Genomic DNA, 20,173 nt, shown 5'->3' on the forward strand with positions numbered 1-20,173 from the left:
AGGAAGGGAGGAAGGAAGGAAGGGAGGAAGGAAGGAAGGAAGGAGGGGGGAAGGGAAGGGAAGTACTGAAGTGGAGGCTTCGATTTTATCTCTCACCCTCGAACTGAGTCCCCTCTTTGATCTTCAATTTTCTCATCCATGAAATGGGGTAGAGGGTATTGAGATGATGACCAAGGAATCTTCCAGCTCTGATTTTGCATGAGTCTGTGAGCTGGTGAGACAGGATGAGCCATCCAACCTTCACCTTGGGGCCACAGGGAACAACTCTGTGTCAGCTGAGCTGGTAATGGAAACTCGACACCCACTTGGTATTGAAGAATCAGAACTCTGTCCCTCATCACTATCCACACTGCCCATGCCCTAGTCCCTGCTTCACCTTTGTATATCTAGATAACCATAACAGCCTCCTAACAGGCACCTGCTCCAGGACAATCTCCAAATAGTAGCTGCCAAAGTCATAGTTCTCACCCCATAACTCTGACCACATGCCATAAGACCTTTCATTAGCTCTTTACTGTCTGGGATAAAGTCCTTGCTTCTGAGCAGGGTCGTACACAGACCTGCATATCCTGACCCCTGCCAAGGTCTTCATTCTTCCCTCCACTCCTCACCATACTTTAGCTACATGGAACTACTCTCTTCTTACAAAATACTCTGCTGGGTCTCGCCTCTGTCCTTTGCACCTGCTGTTCCCTTTGCCTGGAATACTTTTCCCCACCTTGGTGGACTCCTATACATCCCTTAGCAGCCCATTCAAATGTTTGCTTGTCAGTGAAATGTTCTTTAACACCCGTCCTCAATTCCTGGCTTTGGAGTACCTTCCATCTTGCTCTTATAGCAATTAAATAAACCTTTTCTTGGTCTTCTTCTGAATATCTCCACATGTGTCTGTCATCCCCATTAGATTAAAATTGTGTCTCTTTCTTTCAGCTCCCAGATCCCAGTTGCTAATGATACTTGGCACAAGTTCTAATATGTAATGAATATTTAATATTTAATGCATATTTAATGTATTAATGAGTAAATTCAAGCTAGAAGGAGAAGTAGTGGCAAATAAATCCAAAGTAGCACAAAACTAAACATCAATGGATTTGATTTTAGGAACATAACATGGCTTTTAAGGGCACATTATATGCCTGTCAGCCTGAACACCAGTCTTTTCAGTTTGCATGGTGCTTTCCCATTTTTAAAGCATTTATACATAAATGACTTCATTTGATATTCACAGCAACCCTGCAAGGTAAGTAATTTTATTTTCATTTTTAAATGGCTCAGAGGGTCAGAGAGGCAAAACAACTTACCCAGGGGCGTCCAGCTCATGTATGGGGCAGTTAGACCTTGAAACCTTGACCTCAGATATTCTCATACCCCGTCAGCTGATGAGTACTCAAGGCTTGAGAGCTGCTGGAGGAGGAGGAGGCCGGCAGAAAGGGTGCTGGGAATCAGGCGCTGGCAAGTGTCCCTTTTCCCCTATATCTATCCATCCTTTCAACCTTTCCTTCTTTATTTCTCCTGGCTGCTTTGTAGAACTGAGTCCAGGAACACCTGCCTTGTTCAGTGAAGCCGCTGCCCATCTAAAGAAGCTGGAACTGGAAACTGTGAAGGCTGCTGGACCCTGGCCTCCTCTGCACATCAACATAAACAAGGTGCCAAGGGCTGGGGCTCGGCACTGACCATGGACTTGGTGCTAACATCAAACCTCTGATTACTACCCTAGCCTGCCTGCTAAACCAAGTGCCTTTGCCTTGGAGGGATCTCTATTCCATCTTTCCTGACACTTCTGTTCAGTCTGTCCTTTAGGAGCAAATATTTACTTACCTTCCTTTTGGGTGAATTATAGCATTAGACGTCGTTCCCAGTGTTTTGCCCAACAGGCTAGATCTGTTTGTTAGTTGTCTCTCCCTCCTACTAGACCGAAAGCTCCAGAGGGAGCATCCACACTTACTGCTTTCCATTTCTAGCCCTCTGTCTCCCTCTGACAATGCCTAGCACATTGTAGATGTTCAGTAACTATTTGCAGGAGGAAGGAAGGGAGGGACTAAGATAGGGAGACAGGAGGAGACAGGGCAGAAGCCAGGCCCCCTTTTGGCTAGACCTATTCTTACATCCAAATGGGCAGCCTTATAAAAGCCAAATTTTATCTTAGAATGATACATAGCACTGCTGGATTCAGTCGGTCATTTAGTTCAGCCTTCTCAATGTCTCAGACCAGAGGAAGGGAAATGCCTTTCTCAGGGTTGCACAGCCCTTGACAGCCTTCTCAATGTCTCAGACCAGAAGAAGAGAAATGACTTTCTCAAAGTCACAAGGCCCTTCACAAGGTTGCAAAGCCTTTGACTCTCCATCCAGTGTCCTTTGCACTCCAACATGCTTCCTCGTTTTCTTTGCCAGCGTTTCTCAACTTTGGCACTAGCAACATTTTGACCTGATGACTCTTTTTTTGCAGTGGCAGTCCTATGCATTGTAAAATGTTTTGCAGCCACCACACACTAAATGACACTAGGGACCCCCATCCAGTTGTGACAACCGAAAATGTCTCCAGACATTGCCAGATGTTCTCAGAAGGGCAAAATCTCCCTAGTTGAGAACCACTGTTGTACATACATTTTAATTTTTAAATCCCCAAAGGAAGAATCTTTTTCATTCATGGCTCCTTTCTTCCACTTTGATGCTTAGCTTTGTCCCTTTATGAGAGGGAATAGGAAGAATTTGGAAGAACTGCCCTGTGCAGCATGGGAAGGTTATACCTCCTGCCCTTCCTGTCCCTGACCTTTCCCATAATCCCTCAGCAGGGCGGCCTGTGGTTCCTTTGATTACTAATGAACCCCAACTTCAAGTTTAACTTTCAAAGCCCTGCTCATTCACTTTTTTTTCTATACCACCCTCCGTGATGGCCAGCTAGAGAGAATTCCTCCTGCAGGATGGCTCTGATAGCCGTTCAGTCAACAAATCTTTATTGAGCAGGCTTACCCTAGCTACTAGGGATTCAACCCAATGCAACATGTGCCCCCGATTGGTCTTTTTTCTCTTAGTTGCCTGGTTTTCAACTTTTCTTCTGCAGTATACACAATAAATGGTTTTAATGGGGGCTTATCCAGAGTTTGGCAAAATCCAAAAATATTTTGCAAGGAAATACAGCATATAGTGTAGCACAGAATTCATAAGCTCTATAGTGATTTGCAGTTGCCATGACTACTGGTGGGGCATTGACAATAGTGGTTTGCTCTGGGTGAAGGCCTAGCTGAGACACCTGTGGGTTATCCCTGGAGGTCAAGTTACAACTCCCTTCCTATCTCCTCCACTCAAAGAAATTGGCCTGCATGGTGGCTCATGCCTGTAATCCCAGCACTTTGGGAGGCTGAGGCGGGTGGATCTCTTGAGGTCAGGAGTTCAAGACCAGCCTGGGCAACATGGCGAGACCCCATCTCTACTATAAGTACAAAAACTGCAAGATGTGGTGGCAGGCACCTGTAATCCCAGCTACTAAGGAGGCTGAGGCAGAAGAATCGCTTGAACCCATGAGGCAGAGGTTGCAGTGAGCTGAGATCCTGCCACTACACTGCAGCCTGGGTGACAGAGTGAGACTTCCTCTCAAAAAAAAAAAAGAAAAGAAAAGAAAAGAAAAAAGAAATGCATTAGTAATCAAGTAAGCTAGAGTGATGTGATTGTACAGATAATTTTGGCTTTGTCCTGACACACACACATGCAAAATATATTCCTTCACACTTTGAGGTTTTTTGTTTGTTTGTTTGTTTGTTTGTTTTTTGAGATGGAGTCTCACTCTGTCTCCGAGGCTGGAGTGTAGTGGCATGATCTCAGCTCACTGCAACCTCCGCCTCCCAGGTTCAAGCATTTCTCCTGCCTCAGCCTCCCAAGTAGCTGGGATTACAGGCATGTGCCACCACACCTGGCCAATTTTTATATTTTTAGTGGAGACAGGATTTCACCATGTTGGCCAGACTAGTCTTGAACTCCTGGCCTCAAGTGATCCACCCGCCTCGGCCTCCCAAGGTGCTGGGATTACAAGTGTGAACCACTGTGCCTGGCCACACTTTTTTGTTGTTGTTGTTGTTATCATTCATGAAACATTTCTTGCAACAGACCTCACTTCTCACTTCCGATCATGGCACCAAAATTGGGAGCCATTTTCACTGTCCAATTCCAAAGTTTATGCCCAAAATTAACACAATAATTTAATTATCAGATTTTAGATGTGTAAACAATTTGTATAAACAATTTAAATATGCATCTGGTCATTTCTTTATCCCCAAACAATATCCCCAAACAAATGGACTATTTCCAACTATAATAATATCAAAGCCTAATTGTCATTCATGTCTATGTTTTGAAATCTGTAATCCCATATTGAACAATTCAAATTGACTGAACATGAAATACAAATTACAGTCACAGGAAAAGAGAAAGCACAATGTTCTTGAAGCCATCCTCTAGGCAGGAATGATACGGTCTTGGAACCCAGATGCTTATCTCCCATAGAGGTATCTTTTATACAAATTCATGTAACAATGCACACATTTTCCAAAACGTATATTGACCTTCACCTGCGTCAGTTCATATAGCAGAATATTACAGGTCTTGCTTTGTCCAGAATGAACAATAACGAGCCAGGTTGAATTTTATGTCCAAAAAAGCAGTTTAGAATGAGTAAATTCAAGGGGAATATCGACGCAAATTTTTCGTTCTTATTTTAGCAACATTCTATTTTTTGAAGTGGGTCTTCGGTCATTACTGCCAGTGTAACTACTTCCCCTTAAGCAATTGTCAAAAGCCTCAAATGGGCTTTATAACCAATTTGACTCCCGTATGTCAGCATACCATCCCGAAAAATTAAATCTAATTTTAAAATTATCTCTTCATGCACCAGTGAAATATCCATTCAATTATCTTGATGTAACAGGATTTACAAACACAAGATAAATTATCTTAAGGGTATACTGTAAACCTCACCTTTCAAAATAAATGTTACTTATTTGCCTGAAGGAGAAAGTGGAGGCCCTCAGGATAATGAATCCAGTCAAATGAGCCAGATTTCTTCAAATTCAACTTGGCGGCTCAGGAACAATTGATAGCTCAGGGTCGATCATTAGTGTTCTCACATCCGATGCTCTTTTTGATATAAATGGTATTTTTGGTTATATATATTTGGTAACTAAAGAATCTAACCTGAAAATACCATTTATATCTGTTTTTCTCCCTTGAGCATCATAACAGTCTTATGAAGAAAGAAACAGATTTAGAGAATTTAAGGGGAAGCGGTATGATTGACTAGTCAGGAGCTCTGGCTTTGGAGTAACCAACGTCACCATTTCTGGCTATCAGTCTTGGCTCCTCTGCTACTTCCTGTGTGACTATGGGCAAGTGACTTACCATCTCTCTGCTTTGTTTTTTGTATCTATAAAATGGGGATAATGATAGTAGCTACCTTGAAATGAGATGATTACATGAGGGGACTCGGTGAGACATGCATATGAAATGCATAGTCAGTGGCTAACCCATAGTAAGCTCTCAGTATATGTTGGCCACTGGCATTGTTTTTCTTTTTATAATCAGCATCTTTTTTTTTTTTTTTTTTTTTTGATACAGGGTTTTGCTCTGTTGCCCATGCTGGAGTGTGGTGGCGCAATCTTGGCTCACTGCAACCTCCGCCCCTCAGCTCAGGTGATTATCCCGAGTAGCTGGAATTGTAGGTTCTGGCCACCACGCCCTCCTAATTTTTCTGTTTTTAGTAGAGATGGGGTTTCGCTGTGTTTCCCAGGCTGGTCTCCAACTCCTGGGCTCAAGCGATCCACCCACCCTGGCCTCCCAAAGCACTGGGATTACAAGTGTGAGCCACCGTGCCCAGCCCATGATCTTTTTTTTTTTTTTTTAATGGTCCGGGTAAGTGACAAAGCTGAGATTCAAATCTGTCTCTGCCTGTCTTGCTATTACATAAAATTGGAGAGTTCTGCTTGGTCTACCAAATGCTTCTCCATATGTTCAGAGGTGCCCCTGGGAAACTCTACCTCATTTCTTTATTAAACAATGTTAGCTGGCCAGTTGCTCTATACTTCCTCTAGCTTTCATAGCACTTGGTGCGTACCAACATGCTCACTAGGACTTCTTAATTAGTGAATAAGATTAATGTTGGAACTTGTAGAACTTGAGAGCTTTAGGGCATTTGATTCTTGCTCTGGTACATGGTGGCTGATATGTCACATTTAGTCCTAATATTACTGAACTGACCTCTAGCAATCACACAGTCCTATGCCTTTCTTATTAAACACGTCTCTTCTAATAATGACTGTATATTATCATGATCTTCTTTAGTACATATTTATTGGACATGTACTATGTGCTGGGTACCATATTAGCACTGGGATATGAAATGACCACAATAGGCATGGTTAACAATAAGACCGTATTTCCCAAAATGTGGTGTGTATACCATCAAAGATGATTTCAGGTTGTACACATGGATGAGTACTTTTTATATTAATAGTGATATAAATATCATGTTTCTTATAATAAATGTAATAGTCATAAAACCTATAATTTCAAAGATATTATTGCTTTGAACACAGTTCAAATAGATGGTCCCAGGGTAATTCACCTTAACCGGATCACATGAATTATAGATATGTGTTCTGTGAATACATAAGATATGGCAAAAATTACAAAGGTTGTGTAAATTACTGAAGTGCAAGACACTCTACAGTAAGGTAACAGATATAAATTTCTTGTTGAAAATCACAATTTTCTGCCAGATTTGTTGTCAAACTGCCACTGAATATTTTGTACCCTTCCCCTGGACCCAACAAGTCACAGAATTGAATCTTTCTAGGTAAGAGATGGCAGTTATGGGGAAAATAGCACTGGACTGAGGTTAGGAGACTTGGACCAGGAGATGTCCAGTTCTGCCGCTGGCTCTTACCCCATGATGTTGAAAGAGCCTTTTCCTTTCTTTGAACTTTTACCCTGGCTTCTGGTAGGTCCTCACCCTATTTCACGAGGGAATGAGATGCTGTGCCTGGGAATCCTTTGCAAATAGTAAAGCACTGATAAAAATATAAGGAGTTGGTGACACTCCTCTCTATGTATGTAGGTCTATGTGTTATATGCAGTTATGATTATTGGGAAAAGTTAATGCACATGTTTCTGTCTTTGTTTACAATCTGCTGCTTGTATTTTGGTTTGTCTCAGGCTGAAGAAAAGAAAGTCTCAGAGAAAACTCTTCAGACTCCACTTTTGCCTTCCCCTGTGGCAGATCATGTGAAGTGTAACATTCTGAAAGCCCAGTTGGAAAATGCTTCCCGAGTGAACATCCAGGTGTGCAGAATGCATACATTCCTTTGATTTCATGTTATAGGATTTCCTCGATGCCACAGAGAAGAAAGAGGCACCATAGGACTGAGATGCTGTGTCAGTCAGGGTCCAGTCAGGAGATGGGAACCGGATATGTGAACCATACCTGATATGTGAACCAAGGTTTTCATATAAAAGAATTAGGTCCATAAAAGGGTAAAAAGAGAACTTGAAGGCAACAGTTCTCAAATGTTATTGTGCATAGGTCACCTGGAAAACGGCCCTGTTCCTGGAGATTTGGTAAATTGGGGTGGGGGCTCATGAATATTCCTCTTCTCTCCTCTCCCCTCCTCTCCTCTCCTCTTTTCTCCCCCCCCCTCCCCCCCCCCCCCCCCCCCTCCCTTCCTCCCTTCCTTTTTTTTTTTTTTCCTGTCTCACTCTGTTGTGAAGGCTGGGCTGCAGTAGTGGGATCATGGCTCACTGCGGCCTCAACCTCACAGGCTCAATCAATCCTCCTGCCTCAGCCTCCCAAGTAGCTGGGACTACAGGCATGCGCCACCACACCTAGCTAATTTTTGTACTGTTTGTAGAGACAGGGTTTTACCATGTTGGCCAGGCTGGTCTTGAACTCCTGGACTTAAGCAATCCTCCCCCTCAGCCTCCTAAAGTGCTGGGATTACAGGCGTGAGCCACGGTGCCAGCCTGAATATGCATTTCTAACAAGCCCACAGGACCACATTTTGAGTCACACTACTCTAAGGTGCCAGAGATAGTAACTGCAGGCAGCACTTTCCATCCCTACAGTGGAGGGAACAGAGATGCTGTCAACATTAAAATTTAGAATTTGAAGGAGAAACCCTGTGGAGACTAAACTCAGACTGACTTCTAAGCAGGGGTCACTGTGCCTGGCGCTGGCATTTCTGAGCTCTTAAGACATGCCTGTGGGGCCTGGACTCAGACTGAGGAGGGGACATCAGCTGGCTGGTGCTGATATGTCTGAGGTGGACACCGTGCAGCTGGATCTGCCAGTGTTGGAAAACTGCAAATTGTATTCTATTCAGCTGTGACTGCAGGAGGAACTGCTGCTGCCCACATGAAGCAGCAAGGCTGGGGTGACTCGCAGGAGCAGGAAGCAGACAGCAGACAGGAAGGAGCACATTCCTCCCACGAGCGCCCCATATGGACAGAACCTATCATGGAGTCAACTGGCAAAGCAGACCTGAGGTCTGCAGGCCATTGGGCCAGCTCCATAAAATAGACGTTTGGCAGGTGGACTTGGAGTTAAAAGTTGCTAGTTTAATAGCTGCCATAAATTCTCCCATTTGAACTCATAACAGGTGTCCCGGTGGACCATGACTCTTTCCCTGTGACCCTAAATGCAGCCTCAGAATCATTTCCTGCATGGTGGGTATTCCAAGGAGGTACCACCTGTTGATCAGATTTGCCACTCAGGTAGAAGCCCACTTGCCATCCTTGTCCTGGAAATATTATAAAAAGCTGCAGTCCAGGCCGGGCGCGGTGGCTCAAGCCTGTAATCCCAGCACTTTGGGAGGCCGAGACGGGCGAATCACGAGGTCAGGAGATCGAGACCATCCTGGCTAACATGGTGAAACCCCGTCTCTACTAAAAAATACAAAAAACTAGCTGGGTGAGGTGGCGGGCGCCTGTAGTCCCAGCTACTCGGGAGGCTGAGGCAGGAGAATGGCGGAAACCCGGGAGGCGGAGCTTGCAGTGAGCTGAGATCCGGCCACAGCACTCCAGCCCGGGGGACAGAGCAAGACTCCGTCTCAAAAAAAAAAAAAAAAAAAAAAAAGCTGCAGTCCATGATTTCATCAGAAAAATATATAACTGTCTTCTTCAGCCTGGGCACAGTGGCTCATGCCTGTAGTCCCAGCACATTGGAAGGCCAAGGTGGGTGGATCACTTGAGGCCAGGAGTTTGAGAGTAGTCTGGCCAACATGGCAAAGCCCTGTCTTTACTAAAAATGCAAAACTTAGCCAGGTGTGGTGGTGCGTGCCTATCGTCCCCCCACTCGGGAGGCTGAGGCAGGAGACTTGCTTGAACCCAGGAGGTGGAGTCTACAGTGAGCCGAGATTGTTTCATTGCACTCTAGCCTGGGTAACACAGCGAGACTCCATCTCACAAGAAATAAACAAATAAATTAATTAATTAAATAAAAAATAAGAAATAAATGTTAAAAGTTATCTTCTTCATTCCTTATAAACCTAATGTGTATGCTTATGTTGCCAAGGATAAAGTAAATACTCAGTAATCTCTTCTATTATTACTTCCATTTATATATGTAGCAATCTGAATAATTTAGGTCCTTCCAGAACACACCATGAAAGTCAAGGGAAAGCTTACAAAATGTCTTTTATTTGGGGGTTGTGATATAAACAGGAGGCAGTAAGATGTAGAACACAAGTTTCAAAGTCAGATGGTCTGACTTTGAACCTTGATCTATGATTGATCAGGAAAGTCATCTTAAGCTTGTTTGTCAACCTCTCTGGGCCTTAATTCTCTCATGTGAAAATGGAGATACAACATCTATCAGGTTATGGTGAAGATTACATGAGATGATCTGTGTGCTGGGGGCACTGATTGCTTACAGATAACAGTGGTTGCCCTTTTTAGAGGATGGTCGGGTTTATTTCCCATCACAAACTCAGGAATATCAAGGGTATAGTCACAAATTCTTTATTTTCAGTCTACCTTCATTGATTTCGGGTATGCCATTTTTATACTATCACAGAACAAACAAAACTGACACATATTTTGCAATTTACAAAGCTGTAATTATCTACATTAGAAAGTTGTAATGTATTCCCAATAACCCCATGCTGCAGGTATTATCTGTGGAGGACCCATATTTCTGCTCCATTGGAGAAGTGCAGTATATGGAAAATATTCCATTTTGTAAAGTATAGGGAAGAGATGAGAAATAGGTAAGAACACATTTCCTAGCCAAAAAGACATAGTGGAAGGGCATGAAAGCAGGAAAAAAGCGGGGGAGTGTGAAGTCAGTAATTTGACAGCAGTGTTTCCCAAGATGTAAGGAACACAAGCCCCACGGGATGCTCCCTGATAATTCTGGAAATGCTGCACACGAAATCCCATGGGACAGTCCCAGTGCACATCAGCTTCTTATAGGCTCTGAAAAGTCCTGCAGGAAAGAAGCCTGTTTTACTTTCTTGCACACCTAACTGGCCATAGAACACTTTGTAAAGTAGCTCTTACTGTTATCTGTAGAACTGAAATTCACAGGAACACAGAAGCGTGCTTTGGGAATTCATGGTTTAGAGGGCTTGGAGGGGTTGTGATGGAGGGAGAGGAGGTTGATGCCCAGCCAAGTATACTGCTAGGGGTTTAAGTGTTAATCTCCTGTTGGCATCAGTGCACAGTGAAAGTATAAGGAAAGGAAGCAGAAGTCAAACAGACCAATGGTACTATCTGTTGCTAACTCTTAAAAAAGGCTTTGGGGCCAGGTGCAGTGGCTTACTTCTGTAATCCCAGCACTTTGGGGGGCTGAGGCAGGCAGATCATGAGGTCAGGAGATCGAGACCATCCTGGCTAAAACAGTGAAACCCCGTCTCTACTAAAACTACAAAAAATTAGCCAGGAATGGTGGCGGGCACCTGTAGTCCTAGCTACTCAGGAGGCTGAGGCAGGAGAATGGTGTCAATCCAGGAGGCGGCGCTTGCAGTGAGCCGAGATCTCACCACTGCACTCCAGCCTGGGTGACAGAACAAGACTCCGTCTAAAAAAAATAAAGGCTTTGGCTGGGTGTGGTAGCTCATGCCTGTAATTCCAGCATTTTGGGAGGCCAAGGTGGGCAGATCGCTTGAGACCAGAAGTTCAAGACCAGCCTAGGCAACATGGCGAAACCTTGTTTCTACAAAAAAATATGAAAAAAATTAGCTGTGCATTGTGGTGTGAGCCCGTAGTCACAGCTACTCTGGAGGTTGAGGCAGGAGGATTGACTGAGCCCGGGAGGTCAAGGCTGCAGTGAACTGTGATCGTGCTGCTGCACTCTAGCCTGAGCAAGAGAACACACCCTGTCCCAAGAAATAAAAAATCAAAAACAAAAATTAAAAAGGCTGTGATTAGGATGTAAGACTGGATCTATATGTGAGCAATCTTGACAGGATAATAATGCCATGTCCTCCAAGCCAGTAGGCTTGAAATCTTTGCTCAACATGTATTTAGAACAGAGGCCGAGCTCTGCATGTTGTGATGGGTGTGAGGGCTGCAGGCCTCTGCATGTTCCATTGACCACTCGCGTGTGGTCAGCTGGCCTGGCTGGCTGAGTGGGTGTCTCTTCTTTCCCCACCATTCTTTGTGGGACTCATCAGAGGGAGGAGGACAAGGTTTCTCTCAAAATCATATGACGTGATTCCTGCCAAGCTGTTATGGTTGTTATGCTGATGTGAAAGGACAGATTCCAAATTCCTTTGTAAACTGTAAGTGCTATGTGAACATAGAGCTGATTATTATTCCTGACCTAAACTGTGAGGTGAGGGATTAAACTGCGGGTTTGGCTTTTCCCACACTATCCCTTTCTAATTCAAGCATGAGTTGGCACGTAGCAGGTGTTCAATAAAAGCATGAATGGAAGAATTGATTGCATCTGAATGATTGTCTTAATCCCATTACTCAGGAAAACATTTTTTGTGAACATATATAAACACCAGAGCAAGATTCTCTATTGATTGAATACTTGGTGAATTACCTCTTTGGTCCACTTGCCAATTTCTGTAATCTTTTGAATGTAAGAGACTTGAAAACATTTTTTTTGCATGCCAACATATTCAGTTTTGACTAACCTGAATACTTTCTTTAACAGGGTGGAAAAGAGGAATCAATGTTTGTAAATATCAATAAGAAATCCAGTCTTCAGGACGCTAATGTAAGGTCTGTTGCTCCTTGTCTGAATGGGGAAATGATATTCTCTATATCATCAACATTATCCATGAAACATTACTCATGAGGGCATTAGCTGATAAAATCAGAGGACAAATAAAACAGAGAATACGAGCCCAAAGAGATGGAAAAAAGACTGGCTTAACCAACTTTCTGCAAGCCTCAAAAATGTTGCTTATTCTCAGTTTTAATATCTCTGCCTGATGCGTTAACAAAGAAATCAATCACTTGAGGTTGTCACTCAAGCATGTGAACTTCACCTTGCCATCCCCTCGCTTAAAGTCCTTTAAAGGCTCCGTTTATGCTCAGAATGGAATCCCAACTCTTTAACAGAGTGCAGGAGGCCCTTCACGACCTGGCTTCTGCTCGCAACTTCAGGTTGGCCTTGGCCCAGCTTCCCTTAGCCCATTGATGTGCCCTGCCTGCTGAGCTTCTTGCCAGTGCTGGGGCCACATATGTTCCTTTAAAAAATTTATTTATTTATTTATTTATTTATTTATTTATTTATTTATTTATTTAGATAGAGTCTCCCTCTGTTGTCCAGGCTGGAGTGCAGTGGTGCAATCTCGGCTCATTGCAACCTCTGCCTCCCAGGTTCAAGTGATTCTTGTGCCTCAGCCTCCTAAGTAACTGGGATTACAAGTATGCACCACCGTTCCCAGCGAAATTTTGTAATTGTAGTAGAGACAGGGCTTCACTATGTTGGCCAGGCTGGTCTTGAACTCCTGATTTAAGCGATCCACCCACCTCGACCTCCAAAAGTGCTGAGATTACAGGTGTGAGCCACCACACCTAGCCTATTTTTTATTTGTATAAATGTATGGGGCACAAGTGTAAGTTGGATCTGTGCATAGATTGCACAGTAGTGAAGTCTGAGCTTTTAGAATATCCATCACTCAAATAATGTACATTGTACCCATTAAGTAATTTCTCATCATCCACCCTCCTCCCATCCCCTACACTTGTTCTTTAAAGCTTCCGGGCCACCACCACCCCAAACCCAGAGGAAGCCCTTCCTCCCCTGATCTCACAGTGAACAGGAACTCTTTCCTTCTTGGCATGGTGGCGGTGGCTTCACTGCCACCCTGTGGTTTACTAACACCAGCGGGGTCTCCTTAGGGTAGTTTCCCAAAATGGGTCCAAGGACCACTGCATCAGAGTCTCTTCTTAAAAACACAGACTCCTGGGTCCTACTCCAGACCTTTTGGATCCTTCGTGTGAATGTGTGTGGTGGGGGTTTGGCGGGTGCCAGTAGAGACAAGAATCATCATGTTAACAGGCACCTAGGTGATCTAGAACCACTGCTCTGGGGAATTATTATACTTGATGCCAAAAATAAAAGCTAACATTTCTCTATATCACCTTATGATTCCCAATCTGTGTTCTTGGCATAAATTTGTCTTACTCCTGAGATACATACCCAGCTGCCTCCAGAGCTTTTCAAAAACTTAATTCATCTCTGCCTACTCCACCCCACTAACCTTCACCTGGTTTCCATTGTTAGTCAATGGTATTATTACCTACCCCTCACCCAGGCCTGCAAACTGGGAGTCCTTGCTTTTCTCCTACCTTATTCCCTCATCTAATTGGTCACCAAGTCCTGGCAATTTGACTTTCATTTTGCCTTCCACATCCATCCTCTGCTCCTCTTGACTATACCTTGAGCCCTCATTGTCTTCCGGGCTTACTGCTGCCAACGATCCTCTAAGATGCTTCTGTCCTCCCTTTCACCAGGGTCCTCTTCATTGTTCTAAGGACCTTTCTAAAATGCAAATCTGACTATGCCACTCCTTTGCTTAACACCTTTAGAGAGTTGAGGTCCATTGCCTTCAGTGTAGACTCCTCAGCCTGAGGCCCCATATGACCTGGCCTCGACTTTCCCTCCAGTCAAAACCCTCTGCTCTTCCACTGAGACCTCACCGGACAGTAGTTCTAGTGCCCTGCGTTTGGCCAGGTCTCCACTCTGCCTCTCATCTTTGTGGCCTTCGCTCCATCTGGAAAGAGGAAATTCCTCCGCATAGCTTTCCCTGATGCTGACTGTTCCACCCAAGCAAATTCATGTGTTCTCCCAATAGACTACGTTCTTCCAGGGACCATGTTCCCTTTACTCTGGAGTCGCAGCTTGAGGAAACCATAAGTGTAGGATGAATTGACTCAGATCCTCTATTTTCTCATTCATGTGTTTATTCAACATACTTTTTTTTTTTTTTTTTTGACAGGGTCTCACTCTGTCATCCAGGCTGCAGTGGAGTAGCATAATCATGGCTCATTGCAGCCTCAACCTCCTGGGCTCGGGTGATCCTCCCACCTCAGCCTCCTGAGTAGCTGGGACTACAGGCACGCTCCACCATACCTGGCTAATTTTGTACTTTTTGTAGAAATGGGTATTATGATGTTGCCCAGGCTGGTCTCAAACTCCTGACCACAAGTGATCCGCCTGCCTCAGCCTCCTAAAGTGCTGGGATTACAGGTGTGAGCCACTGCGCCCAGCCTCAACATGCATTTATTAGGCCCTGGCCACGTACTTATCACCATAGTGAGCACTGACCCAGAAGTGTCAGTTGACTTGCCAGGGGCCCCTTTCAAGGACCTCAACTTGTTTTAATGCCTTGTTGGTCCTAGGAGGTAATGAACTGATTTTTTAAAAAATGAAATTAGTCATGACCACTACAAAAATGCATTAAACATTTTCCTTAAAATTACTATTTTGAGTAGGGTCCACTGGTTACCTGAAATAAATTCTTGAATAAAGATAAAAGTGAAACTTAATTTTTAGCATTTTCACAAAACACGGAATTAAAATGTGTTACAGCAAGCCCTAAAGGTCTTCTGATTATGCATTTTTCACATAAAGTATAGTATGGTTCTTTATCTTTTTTTTTTTTTTAATAAAAGCAAATAGTCTGTGCTATGTTTAAAATAGAATAGCTACCAGATTACTTGGAATTAAAAATAGGTTATCCATAGTTTTCTCTTCATTTTACTGGCAAAACCTGGTTATGAGCCAAACCCTCAATCTGGTTCACCCCTCATATTGGGGGGCAGGGGTGACTATTTGGGGGCAGAGAAATTTTATTTGGTACCTCAATTATGTTTAGTTCCCCCACTTGCTATATTTTCCCTATGATTTTTTTCTTACTGTTTGGATTTTCTATGGTTTTAAAAAATAATTATAATTATTAACTAAGTAGAGTAGAATTCAAGAAGGCAAAGAAATGGATTTCTTGACTATCAATGTTATTAAGGTGTACATTAACTGAGAAAGCAGTCCCTATGGCTAAAACAAGACCATAAACCTTTTTTGATGGTATTGTTCTGTTTTTTCGGTGTGTCTCTAGAAGTCCTATTCCTATTCGTGTGGAAACTGCCCAGCCAGCTGCGGAAAAGCCGGAAATCAAGCCTCCCCGAGTGAGGAAGTTAACAAGACAGTATAGTTTGTGAGTTCTGTACTGCAACTTTTTCAATTAAAACAACTACGATGACTAAATGTTTAGGTACAAATGCTTCTTAGCCCCTCTGACTAGTCCCAGGGAGCAGCCCCCAAATTCCATTTATTTCCAATTTAGGTAACAATGAGACTAGCCCTTTCTCCCTGAAAACCTTCCACAGTTGGCATAAGGATTCATTGTTGACTACTGTGTAATAAATTACTCCCAAACTTAGTGTCTTAAAACAATCCACCTTTATCATCTCACAGTTCCTGTGGAGTGGGGGTTGGGGCATGGCTTAGCTGGGTCTTCTGTATCAGGGGCTCTTACAAGGCTGCATTCAAGGTGTCAGGGCTGCAGTCTCATCTGCAGGCTCATTCTTACGGTTGCTGACAGGGATCAGGTCCTCAAGGACTGTTGGACAGAGGTTGCCCTCAGCCTGTAGTCACATAGGTCTCTCCAGCTTTCTCCACTAGAGAAAGCACACAAGAAGAGCCAGAGAGACTGCCAGCAAGGCAAAGGCACAGTCTTTTGTAACCTATGCACAGAACTGACATCCCATCACTTTTTTCTTTTTTTTTTTTTTTTTTTTTTTTGAGACAAAGTCTTGCTCTGTCACCCAGGCTGGAGTGCAGTGGTGTGATGCTGGCTCACTGCAATCCGCCTCCCAGGTTCAAGCAATTCTCCTGCCTCCGCCTCCCAAGTAGTTGGGATTACAGGTGTGAGCCACCACGCCTGGCTGATTTTTGTATTTTTAGTAGAGATGGGGTTTCACGATGTTGGCCAGGCTGGTCTAGAACCCCTGACTTCAAGTAATCCGCCTGCCTCAACCTCCCGAAGTGCAGGTGTGAGCCACTGTGCTCAGCCCCTATCACTTTTGCCACATTCTGTTCATTAGAAGCAAATCCCTGTGTCCAGCCCATACTCAAGGGGAGGGATTACACAGGGGCGTGAATAGTAGGTTGGGGATCGTTGCAAGCCACATCAGAAGCTGCTTTCCGCAGCATATCCATGAAAAGGTAGCCCTGTCTGTCAACAAAGCCAAAGCTGATCACTGAGCTTTGACACCTGTAGGAGGCGCCATTTCCCAAAGTGTCCCAGAATCACCAGAGTCCATGTGCACCTGACTGTTCTAGGCATCGTTGGGGAATAGTAAAGTGACTTTGACAATTCCCATCCAAAGAGTCACAATTTACTGGAGGGAAAGACAAAAGTCACAAATAATTATAATCCAAAGCAGAATGATAACTTCCGTAGTCAGGGTGGTGAGTACTAGTAATAATTGTAATAATTATCACAATGGTAGTTCACATTTCTTTTTCCTTTTTTCTTTTCTTTCTTTTTTATTTTTTATTTTTCGAGACAGAATCTTGCTCTGTCACTCTGTCACCCAGGCTGGAGTGCAGTGGTAAAATCTTGGCTCACTGCAACCTCCACCTCCAGAGCTCAAGCAATTCTCCTGCCTCAGCCTCCCAAGTATCTGGGATTACAGGCACCTGCCACCACGCCCAGCTAATTTTTTTGTATTTTAGTAGAGACGGGGTTTCACCATGTTGGCCAGGCTGGTTTCAAACTCCTGACCTCAAGTGATCCACCCGCCTCGGCCTCCCAAAGTGTTAGGATTACAGGCGTGAGCCACCGCACCCAGCTTGTAGTTCCCATTTCTTGACCTTAGCTATGGTGTGGGTACTGTGCCTAGATGTGTCATTGGTCAGAGAGTAACTGCAGGGGGATCTCTGGACAAATGGAAAGCATGGGGACTTTGGAGTTGGAAAGGCTTCTGTCAGGCCCCTGGCTAGTTTACAGCTGTAAGCTCTTGGAAAAATGACTCTGTGATCCTCTTTTCCTTCCTCTGTAAAATGGGTGAGATAATACCTGCCTCTGAGGAGTTTTGTGGGGCTTAACATGAGAGAATGTGGGTAAAGCCCCAATGCCCTGGCCATAGGATGAGGTGCCCTTTCTTTCTTCTCTAGGACCTGGAAGCTTCTGAGGAAAGTTGGAGTTTAGGGGGTACCCAGAGTGCAAAATGTAGGACAGAAAACGGGATTCTGGATGCAATTCTCTAACAGCTGTCTCAGGTCTGCCATTTGTAGCTGTGAAAAGGAAAAGACACATGTATGGGAGATATTAAGGGAGACATTTCCCACCTCATTATCCTTCATAGAAACTTCTGGTCAGCTGCATTTCCCAGGAAAGCCAAAACGAGTAAAGTTCAAATAATTAACAGTCCTAATGATCTCTGGCGGACAATTAAGCCATGACAGTTTCCTTCCCTCGAGGATAAAGCTGGCAGAACTTGCCATTCCTTTTACATTTTGAAACTCAAAATGTTATTATCACTCATTTGAGAGATATAATCACATTTGAAACAATGACTGTCTGATATATAACCTAGAAGGAAAGAAAATTTCACTAACTCACCAAAGTCACTCTTTTTTTTTTTTTTTGATACAGAGTCTCACTCTGTTGCCCAGGCTGGAGTGCAGTGGCACAATCTCAGCTCACTGCAACCTCCGCCTCCTGGGTTCAAGAGATTCTCCGGCCTCAGCCTCCCAAGTAGCTGGGACTATAAGCGCATGCCACCGTGCCCAGCTAATCAAACTGCCTCTTTTAAGGACACTCTTTTTCAAACCTTGAACTTTACATGTGTATTTCTTAAGCTGTCCCAAAGTATTCTGCTTTGAAAATCAAAGAATGACAGCATTTTCCCCGGTAGAAAATAGCAACATTCATGGATGAAATTTTCCCCGTGTTATTGTCCCATAAAGAGTTACCGAATCCTTGACACTGGTTACCACTCATTTACCCATCTTTTTTTAAATATATTTTTTAAATTTTTTTGAGGTGGAGTCTCACTCTGTCACCCAGGCTGGAGTGCAATGGCGCAGTCTCAACTCACTGCAACCTCCGCCCCCTAGGTTCACGTGATTCTTCTGCCTCAGCCTCCTGAGTAGCTGGGATTACAGGTGTGCACCACCATGCCCAGCTAATTTTTGTATTTTCAGTAGAGACAGGGTTTCACCATGTTGGCCAGGTTGGTCTCGAACTCCTGACCTCAGGTGATCCGTCCACTTCAGCCTCCCAAAGTGCTGGGATTACAGGCATGAGCCACCATGTCCAACCTTTGCCCATCTCTTTAACTCTTTGATATTGATAAAGTTGGCACGTGATCAAGGAATATAAATGGGAAAACTCAGATTTCTGATTTTCTGGAAAATATTTTTTGCATCATCATTTTTGAGATTCAGATTAGTGTGCACACATCACCCTTTTGGCTGTTGTAATATTTCCAGTTCCTAGGCTGGAATAAGGTGTAGTCGGATTTTAGGTGGCTCCATCAAAAGCATTGTGACATTCAGGTGCTGTGAACAAGTCTTCGAATCACTGCTTTTAAAGGTACAAACAAAAATCTCAGCCACATTATTTCCTGGAAATATGACAAGGAGGGAAACTGGCTGGTGCATGCAGTGAGAAGGGAGAAGTAGAGGGGCTCTACAGTGAGTCTGAGGCAGGCGAAAAGATCTTTTTTGTTTTTTTTTTTTTTTTGGAGACAAGGCCTCCAGCTGTTGCCCCAAGCTGGAGTGCAGTGGTTGATCACAGCCTACTGCAGCCTCAGGTGATTCAGCTCAGGTGATCCTCCCACCTCAGCCTTTTGAGAAGCTGAGACTACCGGGGGGTGCCACCACGTCTGGCTAATTTTTGTATTTTTTGTAGAGACAAGACCAGACCATGTTTCCCAGGCTGGTCTCAGACTCCTGTGCTCAAGCAATTGGCCGCCTTGACCCCCCAGAGTGCTGGGATTACAGGCACGAGCCACTGTGCCCAGCCAAAAGTGTCATGTTTTATGCATACTAGCTAGTATGTTTACAAAATGATGAGCTATTTTATTTTTTTCCAGAAATATAACTTCACTGTTTATTTAAACATAGCGTAAAAGTCTAAAAAAAATTCAATGGTGCTCACTTTGGAAGCACATATACTAAAATTGGACCCATACAGAGGAGATTAGCATGGCCCCACTGCGCAAGGTGGATGTGCAAATTTGTGAAGCATTTCATATTTAAAAGTTTTTAATTAAATAATAAAGTATAAGTTAATTTAAAAAAATTAAAGAAAGGGGAAAAAAGTACATAGGCAAGATAGAAGAGAAAAGTAGCCAATTTCCCAGAATCAAAAATAACCAGGGTTCATAGTTGATGACTGTTATGTTAGACGAGTTTCTATGCTTATATGTTGTTAAATTAGAAAGAAACAACTTCAAAGCAAAAAACATTCTGTATGTAAAATTGTACTTATTAAAGTGTTGTTTTGTGACTTTATCATGAGTTTACCTTAGAAACAGGTAAAACTGGAAGACTTGCTGAATTTTAGGTATGCTTCTTGGCCATAAGATCTAAACTAAGATAAAAGATAAAAAACCATTACGAATTTGGAGTCTTTTTCAATTTTAGACAGTATCAGTTGACTCTCTTCTGTGAAAAATGAGCTGTTGTTTTTATTTTAAATGACTTTTTTTTTTTTTT

At 43.5% G+C, this 20,173-nt stretch overlaps 1 protein-coding gene and 1 non-coding gene across 2 annotated transcripts in view; both read left to right on the top strand.

The window, feature by feature from the left end:
• EPB41L4B (erythrocyte membrane protein band 4.1 like 4B) overlaps nucleotides 1-20,173 on the top strand; it is a 152,446-nt gene that overhangs the window by 110,988 nt on the left and 21,285 nt on the right. Inside the window, 4 exon segments of the mRNA XM_026456265.1 lie at nucleotides 1,528-1,646; nucleotides 7,201-7,326; nucleotides 12,146-12,213; nucleotides 15,561-15,659. Of these exon segments, the coding sequence (XP_026312050.1) occupies nucleotides 1,528-1,646; nucleotides 7,201-7,326; nucleotides 12,146-12,213; nucleotides 15,561-15,659 (412 nt within the window).
• On the top strand, nucleotides 19,606-19,714 carry LOC111536852. The gene has a single exon (XR_002729832.1). It is a non-coding gene; the product is annotated as a U6 spliceosomal RNA (small nuclear RNA).

Source organism: Piliocolobus tephrosceles, chromosome 14 (assembly GCF_002776525.5).
Source record: "Piliocolobus tephrosceles isolate RC106 chromosome 14, ASM277652v3, whole genome shotgun sequence".
NCBI classification, from domain to species: domain Eukaryota; kingdom Metazoa; phylum Chordata; class Mammalia; order Primates; family Cercopithecidae; genus Piliocolobus; species Piliocolobus tephrosceles.